The following is a 19,903-nucleotide window of genomic DNA, read 5'->3' as shown; positions in this document are numbered from 1 at the left end:
CCAAGGTTGTTAATAAAAAAAATCAATCGAGGATCAACGTCTCTGCGGCTCGGTCTGTGACCAGGTAATTATGTCTAGATTGATTGATTGGTTATCAATCGATCATTGATAAAGTTTAAGCCACCCAGAAGGTGGCACGGGCATGATCAACCCGTAACCCTATAGTCTAAGTTGGTTCAGTTCATTTATTATGCACCCCATACCCATTCTGTGGGAGGTAGTGAAAAAGATTCCAGAGGGGTACATAATGGGCTCTGGAACTGAATCCCAAATTTTATTTAGCTACAAGGACATTACAATGAATTTGATTGCAAAAGCAGTAATGAGGAAGGTAAATTTGAGAATGGAGCTGTCTTCTGCAATGTTCGTACAATAATTTTGACTACTATAAGAACAGTAAACAAGTGAAACAGCTTGAAAGGTGGATGCCCAATTCTTGACTTTTACAAGTTCAAGTATGTTTATTGAGATAAGCAAGAAATACATCTCAAAGGGATAGAGTAGCTTAGGCTATTTCTACCCCCCTAGATTGACTTTTACAAATATTGTGCCAGTAGTACAGTCGGGTTTGTTCTCGACGCACAATCGAGAATACCGGGTTCGAATCCCGGGCGGGACAGAAACGGTTGGGCACATTTCCGTTCACCTAGCAGTGAGAAGGTACTCAGGAGTTATGGGGTTGTTTCCTGGGCGCTTAGATAAAAGCTAAAAACGTGTATGAATACACTCTGGCTTCCTGTCCCCGCGACATAGTGAATTAATAAAATTATTTCTGTAATTGTATTACAGTTATGTTGAGGTACAGTGACACCTGTATGGGCCAACCATCCCTGGCCGGGACGGTACCCGTCTAATATAACAGAGTAGAAGCATATTGCTATCTAGACCTAAGAGTTTTAATAATAAAAATATACGCAATTCAAGTTCCAATTTTCGTGTCGTTCCGTTATAAAATGTGTTTCATTTCAGAGCAAAATTGTGTGTGTACATTTTATCCCATATTTACACATTGTTTTCATATGTAATTTGTCATGATTAAAAAATTAATAGCTAAAAACGAATCCAACACCACCGCCCACGGGATGGGTATGGAGTGCATAATAAAGAAAGAAATTGAAATTCAGGTTATATTAGAAAAATTAAATATGGCGTTTAAATTTTAGACAGAGGCTCTCTGTCTTGGGCGTTTGTTTGGTAGGATTATGGAGGTGTTCGGTAGGGCTAGGCAGGGTACAAGCTGATCAGGCTCTATTACACAACTGGTCGGGCTCCGGGTGTTTGCCTGGTCGCCATTATTATAATATAATATGATCATGTGCCATCTATATAGTCACCTTGTTAACTTATCTAATTCTATTGTTTGGTTTTAATAATTTTATTGTGTCTGAAGCCGAGGTCAGCAGCGAACACAAAGCCGCACATGTACGCGTACGAAACGATTCTTGTGACCGAAATCAACTGTTGGGTTAAACAGAGGCTACAGTTAAGGATCTGTGCTCAGTAAAGCCTTCCGGCCAGGATACGAACCCAGGACAAAGCGCTGGGAAACACGAGGCGAGTGTCTCATCACTACGCCACGGGATAGTTATCTATGTACGGAACCGTGGGTGACGATTATGTACGAATGTTGCAGAGGTGCACCATTGGTGTGTGAGGAGCAGGAGTGTGAGGAGCGGCAAGTTCAGGTGTCAAGTGTGACCACAACCTCACGAGACGGAGAGGAGGAGTCTACAGACACACGGCCAGCATCTCACACAGACGCTCTGAGACACAGTAACGTGACGAGTGATGTGAGAGGCGGCCGCCTGCACTTGACTCTCCTGGAAAACCACACACTCAAGGTAAAGCTGCTCATTCAACCTACCTTGTGCTTATTTAATGTCTGTCATTGGCTAATGACACCAGTTCCGGTCATTAGGTCTGTCAACTGGCCAGTAATGGGACTTGCGCCGTGTATCATGTATCAGGACATTCAATTCCAGAAGTCAACTCTCATGGGTCACACGGCTCATCTCATCAGTAATCATTAATTAGTAATTACTCATGTGATCCGCTGTATTTTTTATAAATAAAATACTCTATTCTTATACTCTATTTAATGTGCTGTACACACAGGGCCAAAGAGCCAGAGCTCAACTCCCGCAAGCATAAATAGGTGAGTACACTGTCGAGGATTGGGTTAAGTGAGGTTTAAAATTCCCACGTGACCGATCAGGGTACAGTACAGTATAGTCACATTATATACTAGATAGCTCAACTAAGACTCGTTTTTCAATTGTCAAAACCATGTACCTCCTGGCTAGTTCATACTATTCATACTTACTATTCATAGGCTTAAAAAATTCTTCCTTATTTCCACAGCTCATCTGTACTTACCTTTAGCATAAGTGGCAGGACGAGAAGCGGTGTTCTCAACGTGGTATGGCCGTTGGCCTCTACCTTTAGCTTCTCATTCTGTTGTTATACCTGATAAACGTCTTATCTATACCTACTTTACTGCACATCGTTAGGTCAGGCAGTGTTAGGATCAGTTGCCCAAAGTTAGCCCCAAGCATCTCGCCTCCACTCATGGACGCACTAACACAGACAATCTCATTTATAAATATCGAAGGGTTCTATATATTTAGAATTTTAACAAAAAAATATTGTATTACAGGTACAATGTATTCAGATGCACATCGTTTGTTTCTTCAAATAATAACTGCACGTCGGGTATTAATGGGAGCAGAAGTCAAAAGCACCTTTGAGAAATGCTGTCAAAAGTTTCATGGTAAGTGTAGTTTGTATATTATTTATTAATATATGTAAGAGATAAGAAGCTATGTTGCATGAATGTGTGAGGAAAAGACAATAGAAAACAATTTCTTAGGATGCAATATATAATTAATTCATTGTGTCAGGGGACAGACAGCCAGTTCATACATACATTACATGTTAGGCTTAAATTGAGGCCCCCCAAATTGTGATGTATCAATCAGGGGGGGGGGAGTGAATACATCAACATGATGTATTCCCCCACCAGGGTCGAATTACTGACTTTCCCAGGATTTAACCCCCACAACAAACTGACTAACTCCTGCATACCTGTTCACTGCTAGGTGAACAGGTGCATTAGGTGATGGGAAACACGCTCAACCATTTCTGTTCTGCCCAGGATTCGAACCAGGAGTTCTCGAATGTGAGTCGAGAATGAACTTGACTGTACTACTGGGACCCTATATGATTGACGCTGTAAATTCCCTTGAGATATTTTGATTGAAGTTGTGGAAATGATTGGGGATACCATTGGGTAGAATTAGACATAAAGTACCATACGGACAATAGCCAACTACTATCAGGCTTAATCCTCAATGGTGACAAGCATAATGGGATGTAGATGATGATATAGAGGGATGGTTTACAATAATGTTCAGGCCATTGTTTGAATCGAGGTGTCCTGTTAAAAATTGGTCAGTGCAGTTGACGTGCAATTGAACGGTCCCGGTTTGATTCCTCTGCAGGAGAAGACATTTGGCCATCTTATTTTTTTTTAAGTCTGATTTTTTATTTACTGTAGAGTAGTTACCTGAGCATTAGGCAATTGTTGGTTGCATACTAGGAAACTTTAGTCTTGATACATTACTCTCCAGCATTCATTTCTCATTGGTAATACTCAAATAAAATAATAATAACATAATTAAATAAAAAATAATAAAAAATAAATAAATGAAAATTACTAAGCTATGCAAAACAGCTACACTCAGTCTTAATAGTTTGGGGCAAGATGCATTACATTTGCACCATGTTAAATGTTAATCATTGATTAGAACAATGAGTATGCTTTAAAAGGATTGAGTATCTCCCTTCAGAATGCAAAATGTATTACAACATTAAGATATCCTTTGTCAAATTTAGGTTGAAAGGCAAGTGCTCAAGTTCAACTCCCTACAAGCACAAGTACAGTAGGTGAGTTTGGAGAGGGTACAAGGCTGAGGGTTGGGGGTGGGGGGGGGAGGGCAGGTGTGGTTAGGGAAGTGCTGTGTATTTTTTGGTAACCAAAGAGCTAAGCTCTATAATTTAGATTTTGTCTGACTTGTTAGACTGTTGGACATGGCCACAATTTTAGCAAAGTTTCCTGACGAATTAATATTGTTTTTTTTATTGTATGACATCAACCCTCAGAAGTGTATCAGTAGTGTCACCTTACCATGCACAAAAAAGTTAGTTAATAATAATAATTTGTTGACCAAACCACACATTAGAAAGTGAAGGGACGACGACGTTTCGGTCTGTCCTGGACCATTCTCAAGTTGATTGAGTCACAATCGACCAATCGACTTGAGAATGGTCCAGGACGGACTGAAACGTCGTCGTCCCTTCACTTAATAGTGTGTGGTTTGGTCAACATACTTCAGTCACATTATTGTGACTCCAATTACTGTATTGTGTCTCCAATAATAATTGTTCCTTCAGAATGATACATTTGCATGCAATTTAAAATTTACATTTTTCTGGTCTTGTGAAGTTGTTGTTGCCATGTTGCCAAATGAAAGTCATTCTTTCATTGAATGTCACACTAGAGAATTGCTGACAGTAGTGCAGGGAATAGGCGACTTATGTTCATTGTTTCACTTATATTTGTTCACACAATGTAATGTTTGTGTTAAATAGCTATTTATGTAACCAACAAAAACAGTGATTGATTACTTTAGATAGGCTTACAATGTAACATATGTAATACGTATACCTATTGCACATGAATTTGTTCTTGGCACAACTTAAAGGAAGTGTCATGCAACTGACTCCTTTACTTACAAGCTATTCATGCCCATGCCATCTCTTGCATGGCTAAATCTTCATCAAACAATTGACTCCTTTGCTGTGATTCTTTCTGGGAATATCATCAAGCATGGATTCAAACTGGAGGGAAACACCAATTCATGATTTGGTTATACAGTAATCACAGGCCACTTGTACACAATAGCCTCATAATAAGCAATTGCAGAATGCCCCAAAAATTATGGATTTGAATTACATTCATATAATGTGGTTATTATAGCAATATTAACATCATTTATCTACATACCAGGTAACAATAACAACAATGTTAAAATGACAATAATTGCAGTGGCAATCATCAAATGGCTATAATCACACATTGATGGTTGAATTTGATTAATTTTTGCACAGGTATTACAGGAATGCAATTTCCATGCAAGTCAAATTCTGCAGTCTCCGTGGTGTAGTGGTAAGACACTCGCCTGGCGTTCCGCGAGCGCTATGTCATGGGTTCGTATCCTGGCTGGGGAGGATTTACTGGGCGCAAATCCTTAACTGTAGCCTCTGTTTAACGCAACAGTAAAATGTGTACTTGGATGAAAAAACGATTCTTCGCGGCAGGGGATCGTATTCCAGGGACCATAGGATTAAGGACTTGCCCGAAACGCTACGCGTACTAGTGGCTGTACAAGAATGTAACAACTCTTGTATATATCTCAAAAAAAAAAAAAAAAAAAAAAATCTGCTTGTGCTACTGAATTTGTATTTATTTTTCATACTTTTCATACAATACTATACAGTATTGTACTGAACAGATTTGTGGTACTGTATCTGTAAAAGAAAATCCAACCATGTTTTGGTTTGGGCAACCCTGAGGTCTTGGAAAAATTGTAATTGAATAATTGAACTAGTACTGTTCTATTTTTGATAGCTAGATTTCAAGTATTTTAGACAAGTACAAAAATGCAAAATCTCTTAATTTGAATGCAAATGTTTTATTTTCAGTTCCACCAGATAATCTACACGAGTTTGTTATGGAAATAAATCGCCGTCTTGAAGTGATGCATTTAGCAATAAGAAAATCCATCCAAGAAGATTTGGCAGAGGACATTCAGTGTTTTGTTCTTGTCAATACACTGAATGGAGAAACTACAAGGTAAGATACCCATTTTGCCTTGGCTTTCGATATTTTAGCATTCAGTCATCCTACAATAATCTTCCCCTCTCTCTATAAATGGTTGAAGGGGGGGGGGGGAATGGGTGAGAGATGGTTTCTTTGCCAAAAGTACACATTTAATATACATCCTAGGACTTGCAAAATATATTAGCTCAAAATGGTAGCAAACCGACATTTGGAGTATTCTACAGGACAGACACAGCAACAGCAGAGGAAGTTACAGATCTGCATAATGTGATACATGAAGCAACTGAAGCCTCTTATAATGAGAGATTTTAACCAAGAAACAACTGATTGGGTGAATTTAACATCACAGTTGGAAAAAGAGAGAATTCATGGACCTAGTACAGGACTTCTTTCTCATACAGCATGTGAGTCCATCTGAGTTTACAGCATTCTAGCTCTTTTTGCTAACATCAAATCCAAGTAGGGAAGAAATTCATCTCTTTGTGACCCTTTTATCCTAAGATGAAATACAGATATAGAAACCCTTTCTAGACTTTCTAGGTAATGATTTTCTAGACTACCTTCATAGAGGTAATTATAGAATGAGAGGAATTGCGAAATACCTCTTGGAGAAAATTAATAGGAGACAGACATGGAAGCATCATGTGAACATTTTTAAAAAGTCATCACTGAACTTGTTCAAAAATCCAAGGCAAGAAGAAGGAAATGAAAAGGAAGTTGCCCAAAACGCTGTGTGTACTAGTGGCTTTAGGTATTGTATGCACTACCTCTATCTTTAAATCAAACAGAATGTTTATACTGTACTGTAACTCTGCAACTATGTATGTACTTTTCCTAAATAAATTTTTATTATTATAAATAGATGAATGACAAAGGCAGGACAAAATTTGGATAAATTACATGATGATAATTTCCTGTTGAAATTGAAATAAGTTTATTGAGGTAAAATACACACAAAGGGATTGGGTAGCTCAAGCTATTCTCACCCCATTCAGTACATCGTGTTAATACATACATAGACGCACATCACAAGCAATAAACATATTACCGAACATTCTGAGAGATAAACATACATTTTCCTGTTATTAGGAGATAAGTAACCTGTACATAGGATTATTGAGATCCCTCTAGGCACTCTTCTGACCTTCTCCAGGATGTAAACTGCAACAGTTGCCTAATTTCTGGGTATGTACCTACTTTACTTGTAGGCAAACAGAGACATCAGGTAAAAGGAAACATGGCAAACTATTTCTGTCCTGCACTGGGATTGAAACTGGGTCGCTGTTGCGAATGAAGAACACTGTGTTACAGGACAAAAATGCACTATGTTAGGGTACTATTATGTATAGAAGTTGGGATGGAACTTGATTTTTGGAACTCTCTGCGTTGCTAATACTTCTTACTGCATGTACCGTATTTTGGCACCCACTTCCTCATTCTTCCATATACAGTATACGAGGGCGGCCTCGTAGCCTGGTGGATAGCGCGCAGGACTCGTAATTCTGTGGCGCGGGTTCGATTCCCGCACGAGGCAGAAACAAATGGGCAAAGTTTCTTTCACCCTGAATGCCCCTGTTACCTAGCAGTAAATAGGTACCTGGGAGTTAGTCAGCTGTCACGGGCTGCTTCCTGGGGTTGGAGGCCTGGTCGAGGACCGGGCCGCGGGGACACTAAAGCCCCGAAATCATCTCAAGATAACCTGAAGATAGATTGGGAAGTAAGACTGTAAAGCATGATATCCGATATAAAATTTTATCCCAAATTTGCTGTATATTCAACCACATAAATATCTTGATTTTCAGAATGGGCTCAACATTTAATTCCCAAGAGCTTGCCCTTTTCAAGCGTATCATAGAAGAGCTTGTCAACTCTGATGATGGCGAACTTCCAGAAACAGAGGCTATGAACTTGGCAACTAATTTGGAAACTCGAATGAAAATTGGAGACAGCGAGGAAGCTATTCAGCGCTTCATACATGATAAATGGCTTCTCCAGGTAATGTAAGTCTTCTGTTGTACATAATTTAATTATTTTTATATTTACTGCAGGTCACTCATTATCTTGATCTCCCCCTTATTCTGCTTTTTAGGTCAACCTGAGAAAAAATATCTAATTCTCCATCTTCCTTTACAAATACTGTGCCTTTATATTCTAAAATATGTTGGAAAAAGTAGATTGATTAAAAATGGGTGTACAGTATTTTCTATCAGGCCCTAAGAATAAAAGTGACATCCAGCTTGAAGATAATGCCAACACTGTCTATGACACAAACAAGCGAGGTGGTCATTCTTGACACCCCTTTACTAAACAGACACTAGCTTTGTAGTTATAAATAAGATATGCTAATTACTAGGCTCATGAAGTAAATTTAATGTAACACAGGAAGTCAAGACCGGATAAAAAATGCACCCACACGAATATACCGAGTATATATCTGCAATCCAGTCACAGATGAATCAGTTGCCTGTTCATAACTCCCCATGCAAAATACATTTATTATAGAGTGGTTATAAACCTATCTTATGCTGGTTATTGTAACATAGGTGTGAGAGTGGGGGGGGGATTCTCGGCTGTTTGAACGCCCCAGATGGAGATTGTGTTAATGCACAACATGATGTGCATGGCGTAGTTAGACCAATATTTCAATTGTATCATAGGATCTCTGGGAAGGAACCCAGAGAACACTTTAAACAGCTGTTCAACATTGTCCCATCATGTATAAGAAATATTGCCGGAACAAAAGTGGACATCTTCAAGAGAAAACTGGATCGTTTTCTTCAAGAAGTGTCGGACCAACCGGGCTGTAGTGGATATGTGGGCCTGCCGACCGCTCCAAACAATAGCCTATTAGACCAAGCTCTCACAAGTCAAAACTGACCTCAGGCTGGGCTTGGAGTAGAAGAACCTGCAAAACCTCATCCAGGAACCAGAGGAAAGGGTGTGAAGATGCTACCGTGTCTTAAATGGAGAAACGCTATAAAACTTGGGTTTTAAAAGGACTAAAAAAGGATTTTGAAAAGGATTTAAAAATCGGATGGAAAACGGATTTAAAAGTATGTAAAAGGCTTAAAAAAATAAAGGCGAGAGGGAAACTGTAAGAAGACTGGTAATTGAAAAGGCCAGTGTAAGAAAGAAGAACTTTGAAAAGCTTTTTGTCTTTTAATAAAAAGGATTCTTGCACATGCCATCTGTATTAATATTAATAACAATCTTAAGATAATAAAAATGTAACAAGAATAATGTTGTGGATTGTGATATTGTAACACCATGAATGGTTTTAATTAATATTTCACATATAACGAGTCAGTCACACAGCATATTGGTAGCGCCAGGCTGTCATCCCTTAGCATTTTCAAGTCACACCATTTGAGTCTTAATGTACTGTACGCAAGTTTTGCGGAGGTCAGGTCGTGTCAGGTGGCCTCACTCTTTGCTAAGTGGATAATTGCAGACAGGTTAGGTTATCTTATGATGATTTCGGGGCTTTTAGTGTCCCCGCGGCCCAGTCCTCGACCAGGCCTCCACCCCAAGAGGCAGCCCGTGACAGGTGACTAACACCCAGGTACCTATTTTACTGCTTGGTAACAGGGGCATAGGGTGAAAGAAACTTATGCCCATTGTTTCTCGCCGGCGCCTGGAATCGAACCCAGGACCACAAGTCCAGCGTGCTGTCCGCTCGGCCGACCGGGTGGCTGTGTTCTTCCCATCAAACAAGCTGCTGTCTAGGTGTGGTAGGAAGATCTCCTGGTAGGTGGAGTTTAGCTCCAGGTTACCCCTTAAATACCCATGTACATTAGAGAGACATAGATATAGAGGGAGAGAAGAGCCTCGCTAGTCTACACTGGCTACACTATGTACCAGCTTTTCTAGGAGTAGGCTTATGTATGTATGTTCCATATACAGTACTGTAATTCTTATTCACCATTGAGAGGATTTTCAAATAATTATTTTAATTTTTTTTTTTTACTTTATTTTCAGCATACCAGAAGGGAAAAGGTTGTCTCACTGAGTGCCCTTACTATATCAGAATTGCAGCCATATCTAGAAGAATTGTATCCGGAATTAGTCCAAAAGTGCTTCTTATGTAAGATTCTCACATTAAAGGTAATTATTTTGTCTTTAGTGCATGCATCCACAAAAGGATTAAAAGTTAATTAATCAATGGAGGAAAATTACAATAAGTAATAGAATTTTTTTGTTAATTTGCAAAATAGCCGGGGACAAGTTAATGTACAGGCAGGTTAGACGAGAGCAGTGTTAATTCTTATAGGTTTTGGTATGGTAGAGGTTAATTTGTTTACCCAGATTTTATGGAATTTAAAGGTGTATTATATGTGTTTCCTGTAATGAAAGGTAGGTGTGTAAGGTTACTTTCACCCATTATATACTAAATCTTGCAATACAATAATATTCATAAAATTATGAGTATGCAGATTTTGAGCAGGCTAAGATTAATGAAATTATCAGCCATGTTAGTAATTTGACTTTGTACAACTTGTGATCAACATATAATGAATTTAGTATTTTTAACAACCTGGTCTTGGAAATTTACTTGATATATCGACTAAACTGAAATTCCTTATTAATTCTTGTTACTGTTTTCTAACAGAAAGCATTCAGCTTGACATAGGCCTAATATTCATTCTTGCCTGAATTATGCAGTTGGAATTTGAGCCACAGGGAATTGATTTTTAATGGATTCAACACATCATAAAAGCCTATTAAATCATTTTATAGGCGCCACTTTTTAAAATGCCTGTGTGGATGAAGTTGTAATGATAACATTTCACCAGTAATGACCATGTCACAACTACTATTTGGTACACACAGGAAATCACAATAGCATGATACATCAAATATACATGATATTGATGCATTTGATATTGCATACTCTTAAGAGTTGTGTTCTCATGGCCGTCCTCCTACCACCGTAACCAGCGATGGGAAACGGCTCTAGCGAAGTTGCATATTGGCCATACTCGCTTAGCTCATGGTCACTTAATGGAGCGCCGCCCTGCTCCTTATTGTCCAAATTACATTGTCCCTCTTACAGTCGACTTCCGGGACGAGCGTGTATCTTGTTTTCTGACCGTCCCCCGCGGTCGCTTGTCCCTCGATAGAATTCTTGGTGAATCGGATGCTTTTGATATCATTCGCCTTATGCGTATCTGTTCTCGTATTGGCATTCTTGGTGATATTTAGCGGCCTCTGATTATTCCGCACATTTGATGGTGCTACATAGCCTTCCCGGTTTGGTGCCTTCTTTTGATAATTACTTAGTTACTTTAATTCCTGATCTTGTGGTACATTTGCCTCAATGTCCTCACCCCCCAACTTTAAGCCAATAATAAGTACTAACCCTGTATATCAACAAAACTGAAGTCCCTGCAGGCAAAACTCTATAGTGATTAATAGGTTGCTCTCAACCTTGTGTTTCGCTGCATCATAGGAAATGCTTTGTGTTTTGTTTAGCCATAAAATTAGGACTATCAGCAGAGTATTTTACACTTTTATTTCTTTTGTGCCACCATCTTACATGTTACATATTTTACAGGGATACAGATGTACCAAGTGCAGTACCAGAGTACATCGAAGGTGTGGTGACAGATATTTTACTCGTAAAAACGTGCAACCTGTTCTCTGTCCCGATCCAGAGTGTGATGAACCATGGCCACACATGGAAAAGTGTCTTAAACAAAAACGTTTAAGATCATCCGAGTGAGAATAGTACCCAGTAAGTTAAAATTGTGTTCCACTGACGTAAACTAATTTGCAATATGTTGATGTAACTCCTCCTGTACTTGTATGTGTATCTTGATGGGTGGATAACTAAATTTCTCAAATTACATCATTTGACTTTGAGAAGCTATAATCAGTTTAAAATAAAGTACTTGGTGGACTGGAAGGGAGTTGGTGTAATTATAAGTACTGTAGTCTAAATTTTGTAGTGTAGTGATTAAGGTAATTTTGTGCTTATTGATTACTATTGTTGATTTTAAGGATGAATATTGTTAAATTTCTTTAAAATTGTATCATGAATCATAAATAAAGTATGTTAAAATAATTTGTTTAATGCAATATACCTTCAGGGATATTTTAAGCGTGCCATCTCATCTGATGTGCTTCCTCGGAGTCAAGTTGATCAGACACGGTAGCCCTAAAATGTTAGTAATGTATTGGTAATGCCTATCTTCAAATGCCAAGGCCCAAAGAAAGGTACATTGTCTCCAGTAAATACCTTATAGTTATGTTACTATATATTTATTTATTTCCCAAGTGATTTCCATGAATATATTCGGGTAACTTAACAGAAGCTTAATGCTTGTATATGATCAAATTTGCCATTGTAATACCCATTTTTCCCCTGGTAATCAATCATTGCTAGAACCATTTTAAATTTCCATTATGGAGAGGTATGAGTTTTGGCATTGTTTCAATAATGATTAAACATCAGAAATTTTCTATATTCATAGCAGGGGATGTTTTTGCCCATTTTAATAATTGGTCATCCGTTAACTTGAATATTCTTTAACTGCTATACAGCCATCATGATCTAACACTCTCTGTGGGAAAACTTGTTTGATGATAGTATTGGTATCTTAGCGCGAAATTACTTTGAATTGTACACGAGAATACCAGAGTCATAGTGGCTTGGTACTTTTATAGTTACTTATACTTCATAAGTACATCATCCATCTTGCATCAGTATTTTTCTTATAATTTTCACTTACACAACATCTGTTACTTTCAACATCGCTTATATGAAATGCCGTGTTTTTCCACTTCCCTAATTATATTTCTAGCATTATTGATCTACCAGAGCAGATGCTTTCAGATAAAAAAAATTCTTATAAATACTAACTCGGGTATCTACTTTTATTTTAAGAGATTAATTTTCTTATCAGTTTGAATTGTATTTCATAGGACAAAATTTTACAATCGGCCCAATATGCCATATATAGCTACTTATCACTAATAAAGCCTTATATTTCCACAAAATTTCTTGCTCTGCAAAGCTGCTCCCTTCTCATTCCCCCCCCCCCCCCCTCCCCACTACTTGAGCAAGGACCTGTAATTCCTTTTGCATCTTGTCACCTGCTGGCAAATATATATTACTGTACTTATCACCATTTATTAACATGAAGATATGTAGCGTATTTCTGCTAGAACTAACCTCATTTATTCACTCGTGGTAGCTTTACTGTATTTTCTGCCTCATATGTTATCTTCCTAGTATAGTACTGTATAATATTTTTGGAATACAATAAACTAATTGTACTTCAGTATATTTATTAACAGAAAACAATTCATAACACCAAATTAAGACCTTGGGGTCTACTGCAAGCAAACACTGTTCTAATTAGTCTAAATTCTGAAGGCTTATGTTAGGCCAAAGTGCAAGGAGTTACATTTCAAGATGCCTGTAGGTGTGGGGGTGTGATTAAAACTACTGAAAGGGCATGCCAGCAAAACTTTCAAATAAGGAGTGTGGTAGTTAAAGATTATTTGTAAAGTGTTGCACTAGGCTTTACATGCAAAATCAAATGCATCCAATTTACCAAAAATAATTCCTTCTGCCCCATACCGAACAAAGTAATTTTGATATACTATCATCACAAATGAGTAACTACAATAAACTTCAAATGTATTAAAAATCTTTAACTAAATTGATTTGATGGGTAATAAGATTTAAAAATAAAACATATCAAATACAGTACAGTATTACCAAAATTGGTAAAACTGTTGTTGTTGTTGACTGTAGTTACACCCTGTATGTCGAGATATATAAATTAAAGAAGAATTGTCTATCATTGAATGTTGTCAATACAAATTTAATTTGTCAAAACCCAACAAATTTAAATGCTTAAAAAATAATAAAACTTTATATATACATACATCATTAAGAATGATTTATCAGTAGGATCATATCCAAAACTAGATAAACAAGGATAAAAAATTAATGCAGTTGGCAAACCTTTTATACATATGTATGTATACTGTGTGTGTGTGTGTGCTTGTACCAAAAGTTGGCATCGTAAATTGTAGCTCGTATTCATATACATTCAGCAGTAATATATTCTGGTAATGCTCAAGTAATTTTGACCTATTAATTATGGTACCTAGTAAAATGCTGATTGAATATTGTTCTGAAATGTCATTGATTAAATAAAAAGCATAGTAGTAAGTGATTTGTCATGAAGAGGAGAATCACTAATGCATTGAAAGTGAGGCAGCTAAACAGCTCTTAACCATTTTGCCACAAATGCTTTATTGTAAAGTATTTTGTTAATTTTAGTATCCTACTTACAAATTAGGTCAATTTTGTCAATATTTATGCCATTTAAACAATGCCAATAAGAGAAACCACAATCAGACACTGATAAGGTTTATGATTAAAAATTATTTCTACATTTATCTGATATGTTCTATTGCTTAATTTGTACCTTAGAAGATCTTGCTGCCAATTTCTTTAAAGCTAATGCAGTGTCGTGTTCCCCATATGGCCGTAAAAACTATATTCCTTTAAGGATTCCGCTTTTAAAAGTATTTTGTTAATTTTTAACAATGAGGTCAAACAGTAACCTTAATTTCACATTATAATATGCCACATTATACTGACCTATGTTCATCTGCTTAGAATCTATTTTCCATTGCGAACTTCGTAGCGGAGCTCTGTCAGCAGGTCATTTATTTGTTCCACCACTTGACCCAACTCGCTTCTAATTTCCTTAACTTTATTTTGTTCCAATTCCCCACTGTCACGCTCTGCTGCCATTTGATGGGCAAGCTGCAAGTGGGTAGTCTGGCAAAGAGAAAGAACAAATTTAGTTTTAAAACCAGTACAGAATTAAGAAATTTAAGTGTTGTACACTTTAAATGATAATTACAAGGGCAGTATCTTCCTACCGTGATGTATATCATAACAGTTTAGAAGAAAATATATTCTCTGAGCTTTATAAATCTTGGCTTCATGATATCGTATAAATAACCCAACCTATCCTTGAGATGGAAGGAGAGCGATGAAATTTCTGTCTATCGAGGACCCTTATAAAGTCAAAGCACATTTAAATACAGTACATAAAAAATTATGACCATATTTAATTAGTGCTCATTAAGGTAACTGAACTATATTGCAGATAAGACAGGTTTGAATTGGACAAGGTTACCTTTATGCTCTTAAGTTGACAGTGAAATTGGCCCTACAAGCTCAAATGACATTTAGTGTAGCTTAGACCATTATAAATACGACAGTTTATCCATGACTTATAATGCTGCAAAATGCACACAACTTAGAATATATCGGGAACATACCAGGAACAGTTGAAGGCCACAGAGCTAATAACAGGACAAACCAGACATGACAGAACTGATCTCATAGAAACTTATAACACTGAACAATTTGGAGGATATTGATGCAGACCACTTTTTCAAAAGGTCTGATGCAACAGTTTCAATTTCAACAAGTCACAATGTAAGACAGGAAACAGATGCTTATTCACCCAAAGAGCTATCAATCCATGGAACTGCCTACCTGCTGAAGCCTTAAAACAAGCTGCCAAAACAAAGCTGAATTTCAAAATCCAGCTCGATAAAATTATCAGGACACTAGAGAGAGTGACAGCCCTCGGGGAAATTCCAAGTGTTGGTTAATCAGAAATACATAAATATTGGCTTACCAAAAGCAAGTAGCAATAGGTCATGTTCATACATAACTTATAATACATTAAAAACAAATTTGGCTCATTTCTCCTCATTTTCATTGATAAAAATTATGAGAACCTTTTGAAGGGTTCCTACAAGCACCACATCTTCCTGAAGTAGACTAGAAATCCTTAGCTATTTTATATTTGAGAGTAGCAGTCATAACAGATATAACTACATAGTGTGTGGCATACGAAGCCTCTACTAAATGATGCGTTAAGTGACCCAGATATACCCAACTTGGTAACAATCTGAGAATTGAGAAGAGCACCTGGCTAAGGTGAGTCTGCCACTTCGTATCCTGCACCTTGTTTGACAGGCATTCATTGTTTTAGATTTCTCATATATTATGTACCTTATGTTGTAATCAATATCTTTGGCAAAATGCCATTATTTCATTCAGTGTACCTAATTTTTTTTCCTATTGTATTTTGAAGAGAAAACCACCTATGTATTTGAAAGGGCTTGTTCCTATTGGGTAAGAATACTGTTGTTGGTGTCTGCAATTTTATCACCCATACTTTTTCTAATGTTTGAAAAATTCAGTCCCATGGATCAGTTGGTGTTTTCAAAGATAAAATCTACAAAGAGTAAAGGAAAAAATTACCAGCTCCAGCTTTCTCTTCTCATTCTTCTGAATTGAAGCAATAATATCAGCAGCTGTTATATGATTGTCCGTTCTCAGAGCTTTCTCAACAGCAATGATGCCCTCAGAAACCCGCTTGAAGTCTTGTGTAACTTCATGAACAAGTTTTCTAAATTTTGGGAAATCATAGTTTGGTTCTGTACTAAGATAGATCTTGTGCCCTCTGAAAAGATAAGAAAAAAAACGTTATAACTACAGTACATCCATTTATTCCGAGAATGGTAAAGCATTTTACATCCTTTCACATTATAGTATATGCAGTAAATAAATAGGGCAGTGTCCAGATTCATCTTTGAAAAACACCAATGCAAAACAAACTATATAAATGGGCAAAACTCGAATTGGTATTAAAAATCTTCAAATCATATTTTGTAATACAGCTGAAAAAATTTATTGAAATTCTTGCATCCTTTGTAAATAATCCAATGATCCAAGCACAAGGACAATATACTCCCACAATTTTGAATTCATCGACTACTACTACATTGCTATGCAATAAGTATTTACCATACAACATAACAATTTTCTGTATAGTAATAACAAAAGAAATCACTCAATTCATCATTTAATTTCAAAGTTTCCAGCAAAATGGTATAATACACAAATTGTTTTCACATTTGGCAAGACTTCAAATATAAAATACAGTAGACTGGAAAAATGTCTTTCAAAAGTAGAATTTTATACAGTGCAGTACAGTAATTTGAAATTGAGAAATTATCACAATTATCAGTAATTATCACAATGAATTTTATATTACTCACTCTTCTAAAAGTCTATAACTATGAACCCGTTCCTCCTGCAGCTGGTCGAACTGGTGGATCAAGGACACAACGCTGTTTTCCGGCATTACTGACTGATCTGAAATTTACAAATTAAATTTAAAATAAGGAGATGCATGAGGGAAATGAAAGATCATAAAGTACAATACTGTCCTAAAATAATTAATCCAACAAAATGCAAAAACAGTCAGTGGATTTAAAAAAAAAAATAAGCTTGGGAGTAGGTTTATTCAAGCCATTCGATTAAGCCTACAATTAGTACAGTAATGAACAAGTGATTCCATTAATACAACTGGAGAACATGATGGTATGATACAGGAACCATATTAGACTTAACGATGTCCCCTAAGCGAAGGGCGAAGCTATCCACATGGTCACCCATCCAGTGCTGGCCTTGACTTGCCAGAAGACAAGCACATCATCTGCTGCAAAACAATTACTGACATGGATAAAAAAAAATTCTGACAGAAAAATGAGGACAATAATCCGAGGCAATGTGTCAGACTGGAGAAATGTTACTAGTCGAATACCACAAATGTTCCATCTGTAAAGATAATGTATTTGTACAGTTTGTATTTGTTCCATTTGTTCAGATACTGTATCTGTAATTCTAGCACTTAACGTTCCATTGTTCCATTCTAGCACATCATCCTTCAATTATATTTGACCCAGGTGAGGCCCCACAAGTTTACACACTCCAATTCTGGTCACCATATTTTAAAGTGGACATATCTTCTCTAAATTTTTTTTTTAAACATACCAGTATGATGACCAGGCTTGACCTGCATTCATTGGAAAGGTGGTGGGTAAGGGGAGAGACAACTGAGGTATTCCAGTGGATGAATATGAGGGGAGATATGAGCAATGTTTTGAAACTATCATACCAGGTCAGGACCAGTAACAGTGGCCATAAATATTTTGATTCTGAATGGTTATGGGTAAGTACCAGTTTGGCAACAGGTTGACAGAAGAGTGGAATAGATTGCTGGCCAACAGCATAGACACATGGTAAACCTGGTTGAAAAAGATGTTTGACTTGCTTTTCGCTAACAACCCAGGGAAATGGGGCTGGTTGGAATAAATGTGAATGAATTAGAAGTTAGGTGTACTGTTGTTCTCATGGATCTGGGTAAAAGTTAGGCAGTACATTAGGTTCGAAGCAATGTAATTATATTGCATAAATATGCAATGGCATGAAATTAAATTCCAGTAACATCACACAGCAAGCCCACTTAGTTAGGCAGTGGTTAATGCAGTTGGCTCACAACTAATTGGTCCTGAGTTTGATGTATAGGTAGGGGGGTTAATATTTGGGTGTATTTCTTTTTGTGGAGTGGCCATATTTAAACTTTTCATCAGTGGGCGTATCCCAGCCCTCCCAAACACCTGGACTGGACGGTAGAGTGACTATATTCTTGTAGATTGCGTTCAATTTCCGACATTGCAAATGGCTGGGCACTATTCATTTCCCCCCCCATCCTATCCTAAATCTTTATACTATACTCATACTGACAACCAGAGTGCAATTCCAAAGTCTCCCGAGACTGATGGATGCCTACTACTCATACCCCTTCCAAGTGCTATACAGAATCTTATAAAGGCTTAGTGCTTTCTTCTGATAATTACCTTACCTTACCTTACCTCCTGCCCTCACTTGAGGTAATACCCAGAGGTGAGTTGCTGTGGCACTGCCTCTGGGGCATAGCACCCCTATCAGACGACAACTGCAATGCCTTGAAGTAACAGCCACATCATTTATTTTTATTTATATCCAAAAAGGTACAATAGGTTGTGAGAGAGTACATAACATTGGTATTCTTACATTCATGTAAATCCACTAATATACACAGTGTTTTGGGCAGGTCATCCTCAGTAATCCAGGAGTTCAAGCCTCTGTACGACCCTTAACCAAAGCAGACCTCGCCGGTTAACCAGTCTACACCAGGCGAAGATACAATGACTCCAGACCAAGGTGAGCCTCATTCTCTCTGTACATTACCTGTTGTGGAAGAGGCACCACTGGTATATGGTGCACCACACATCTATACTTAAACCTGATGTTTCAGTTCACCTAGCAGTAATCATGTACAGGTACCTGGGAATGAGTGAAATGTTTTGCCTTGCACCCTGGGTAAGGTCAGTCATTGGGTAGGAAAATTTAAATAAGCCTATAAGGCTTCTTGTCATAGACTTTGTCAAATTCTATTGCCAATTATAAAGCAACAAAGACAATCATCATGTGTAAATGATTCATCCAACACGTATTAAAAGCTGAAAATCTCATTTCTGGAGAGGTAAACGGTAATGGCAAGTCAGTTGACAATTGATAAATCAGATCTAGCAAAACCAAAAATCAACCATCCTAACCTACCCTCTCCTAAATAATCGTGAAGGTCACAGTCCAAAAAATAGAACAAAGGCATTTGTTTAATATATGGCACGATTTAACAATCCTAGTCTTGTATATACATATTTGGGTGCCATATACCATAAAAAGTATAAGTAGTTGGGTAAAAAATAGCAGCTTCCTTGCAATGGTCAATAGGTCTTTGCAGATATCTTTAATCTCATAGTTGTATGTAAAATTATTGCGAGACCAAAATGATTTAACTGCACTGTAGGGAACAAGACATTATAATTCAATAAATCAATTATTGTGCAAACCACTACCCAGCCTTCCCGTACCCGTTACATTATCGACCGAAAACTAAAATCAATTCCACCATCACACTATATTTGGCAGTACAGAAAGATACTATTTTCAAGTGCATTCGGTTGTCATTGTGTAATGCACCAGCTCAAAATATCCCGGTCATTCACCAGGTATAGAATACAAAGCACGTCTTGTTCGAATATTCGTGAAGGCATACCAGG

The 19,903-nt window shown here is 37.3% G+C and overlaps 2 protein-coding genes and 1 long non-coding RNA gene across 3 annotated transcripts in view; 2 read left to right on the top strand and 1 right to left on the bottom strand.

Moving 5' to 3' along the window:
• The first annotated feature begins 1,420 nt into the window (after positions 1-1,420).
• On the top strand, positions 1,421-11,966 carry LOC123746872 (Non-SMC element 1). Its single transcript, XM_045728711.2, has 6 exons — positions 1,421-1,841; positions 2,657-2,770; positions 5,764-5,914; positions 7,705-7,897; positions 9,881-10,006; positions 11,457-11,966. Exons 2-6 carry the CDS (start codon positions 2,662-2,664, stop codon positions 11,622-11,624), a joined length of 747 nt encoding a protein of 248 aa, XP_045584667.1. The 5' UTR covers positions 1,421-1,841; positions 2,657-2,661; the 3' UTR covers positions 11,625-11,966.
• Positions 11,967-13,175: 1,209 nt separating this feature from the next.
• Positions 13,176-19,903, bottom strand: part of LOC123746873 (required for excision 1-B domain-containing protein) — a 6,968-nt gene continuing 240 nt past the window's right edge. Inside the window, exons 2-4 of the mRNA XM_045728712.2 lie at positions 17,012-17,108; positions 16,212-16,413; positions 13,176-14,705 (exon numbers count right to left, since the gene is read on the bottom strand). Of these exons, the coding sequence (XP_045584668.1) occupies positions 14,544-14,705; positions 16,212-16,413; positions 17,012-17,108 (461 nt within the window). The 3' untranslated portion in view covers positions 13,176-14,543. The remainder of the gene's footprint in view (positions 14,706-16,211; positions 16,414-17,011; positions 17,109-19,903) is intronic.
• LOC123746874 (uncharacterized) overlaps positions 18,865-19,903 on the top strand; it is a 10,127-nt gene continuing 9,088 nt past the window's right edge. The window contains exon 1 of the long non-coding RNA XR_006771574.2: positions 18,865-19,001. This is a non-coding gene — a long non-coding RNA (uncharacterized lncRNA). The remainder of the gene's footprint in view (positions 19,002-19,903) is intronic.

Source organism: Procambarus clarkii, chromosome 93 (genome assembly GCF_040958095.1).
Source record: "Procambarus clarkii isolate CNS0578487 chromosome 93, FALCON_Pclarkii_2.0, whole genome shotgun sequence".
NCBI classification, from domain to species: domain Eukaryota; kingdom Metazoa; phylum Arthropoda; class Malacostraca; order Decapoda; family Cambaridae; genus Procambarus; species Procambarus clarkii.
The sequence above is the reverse complement of the archived record's forward strand: the minus strand, read 5'-3'. Positions and strand labels throughout refer to the sequence as shown.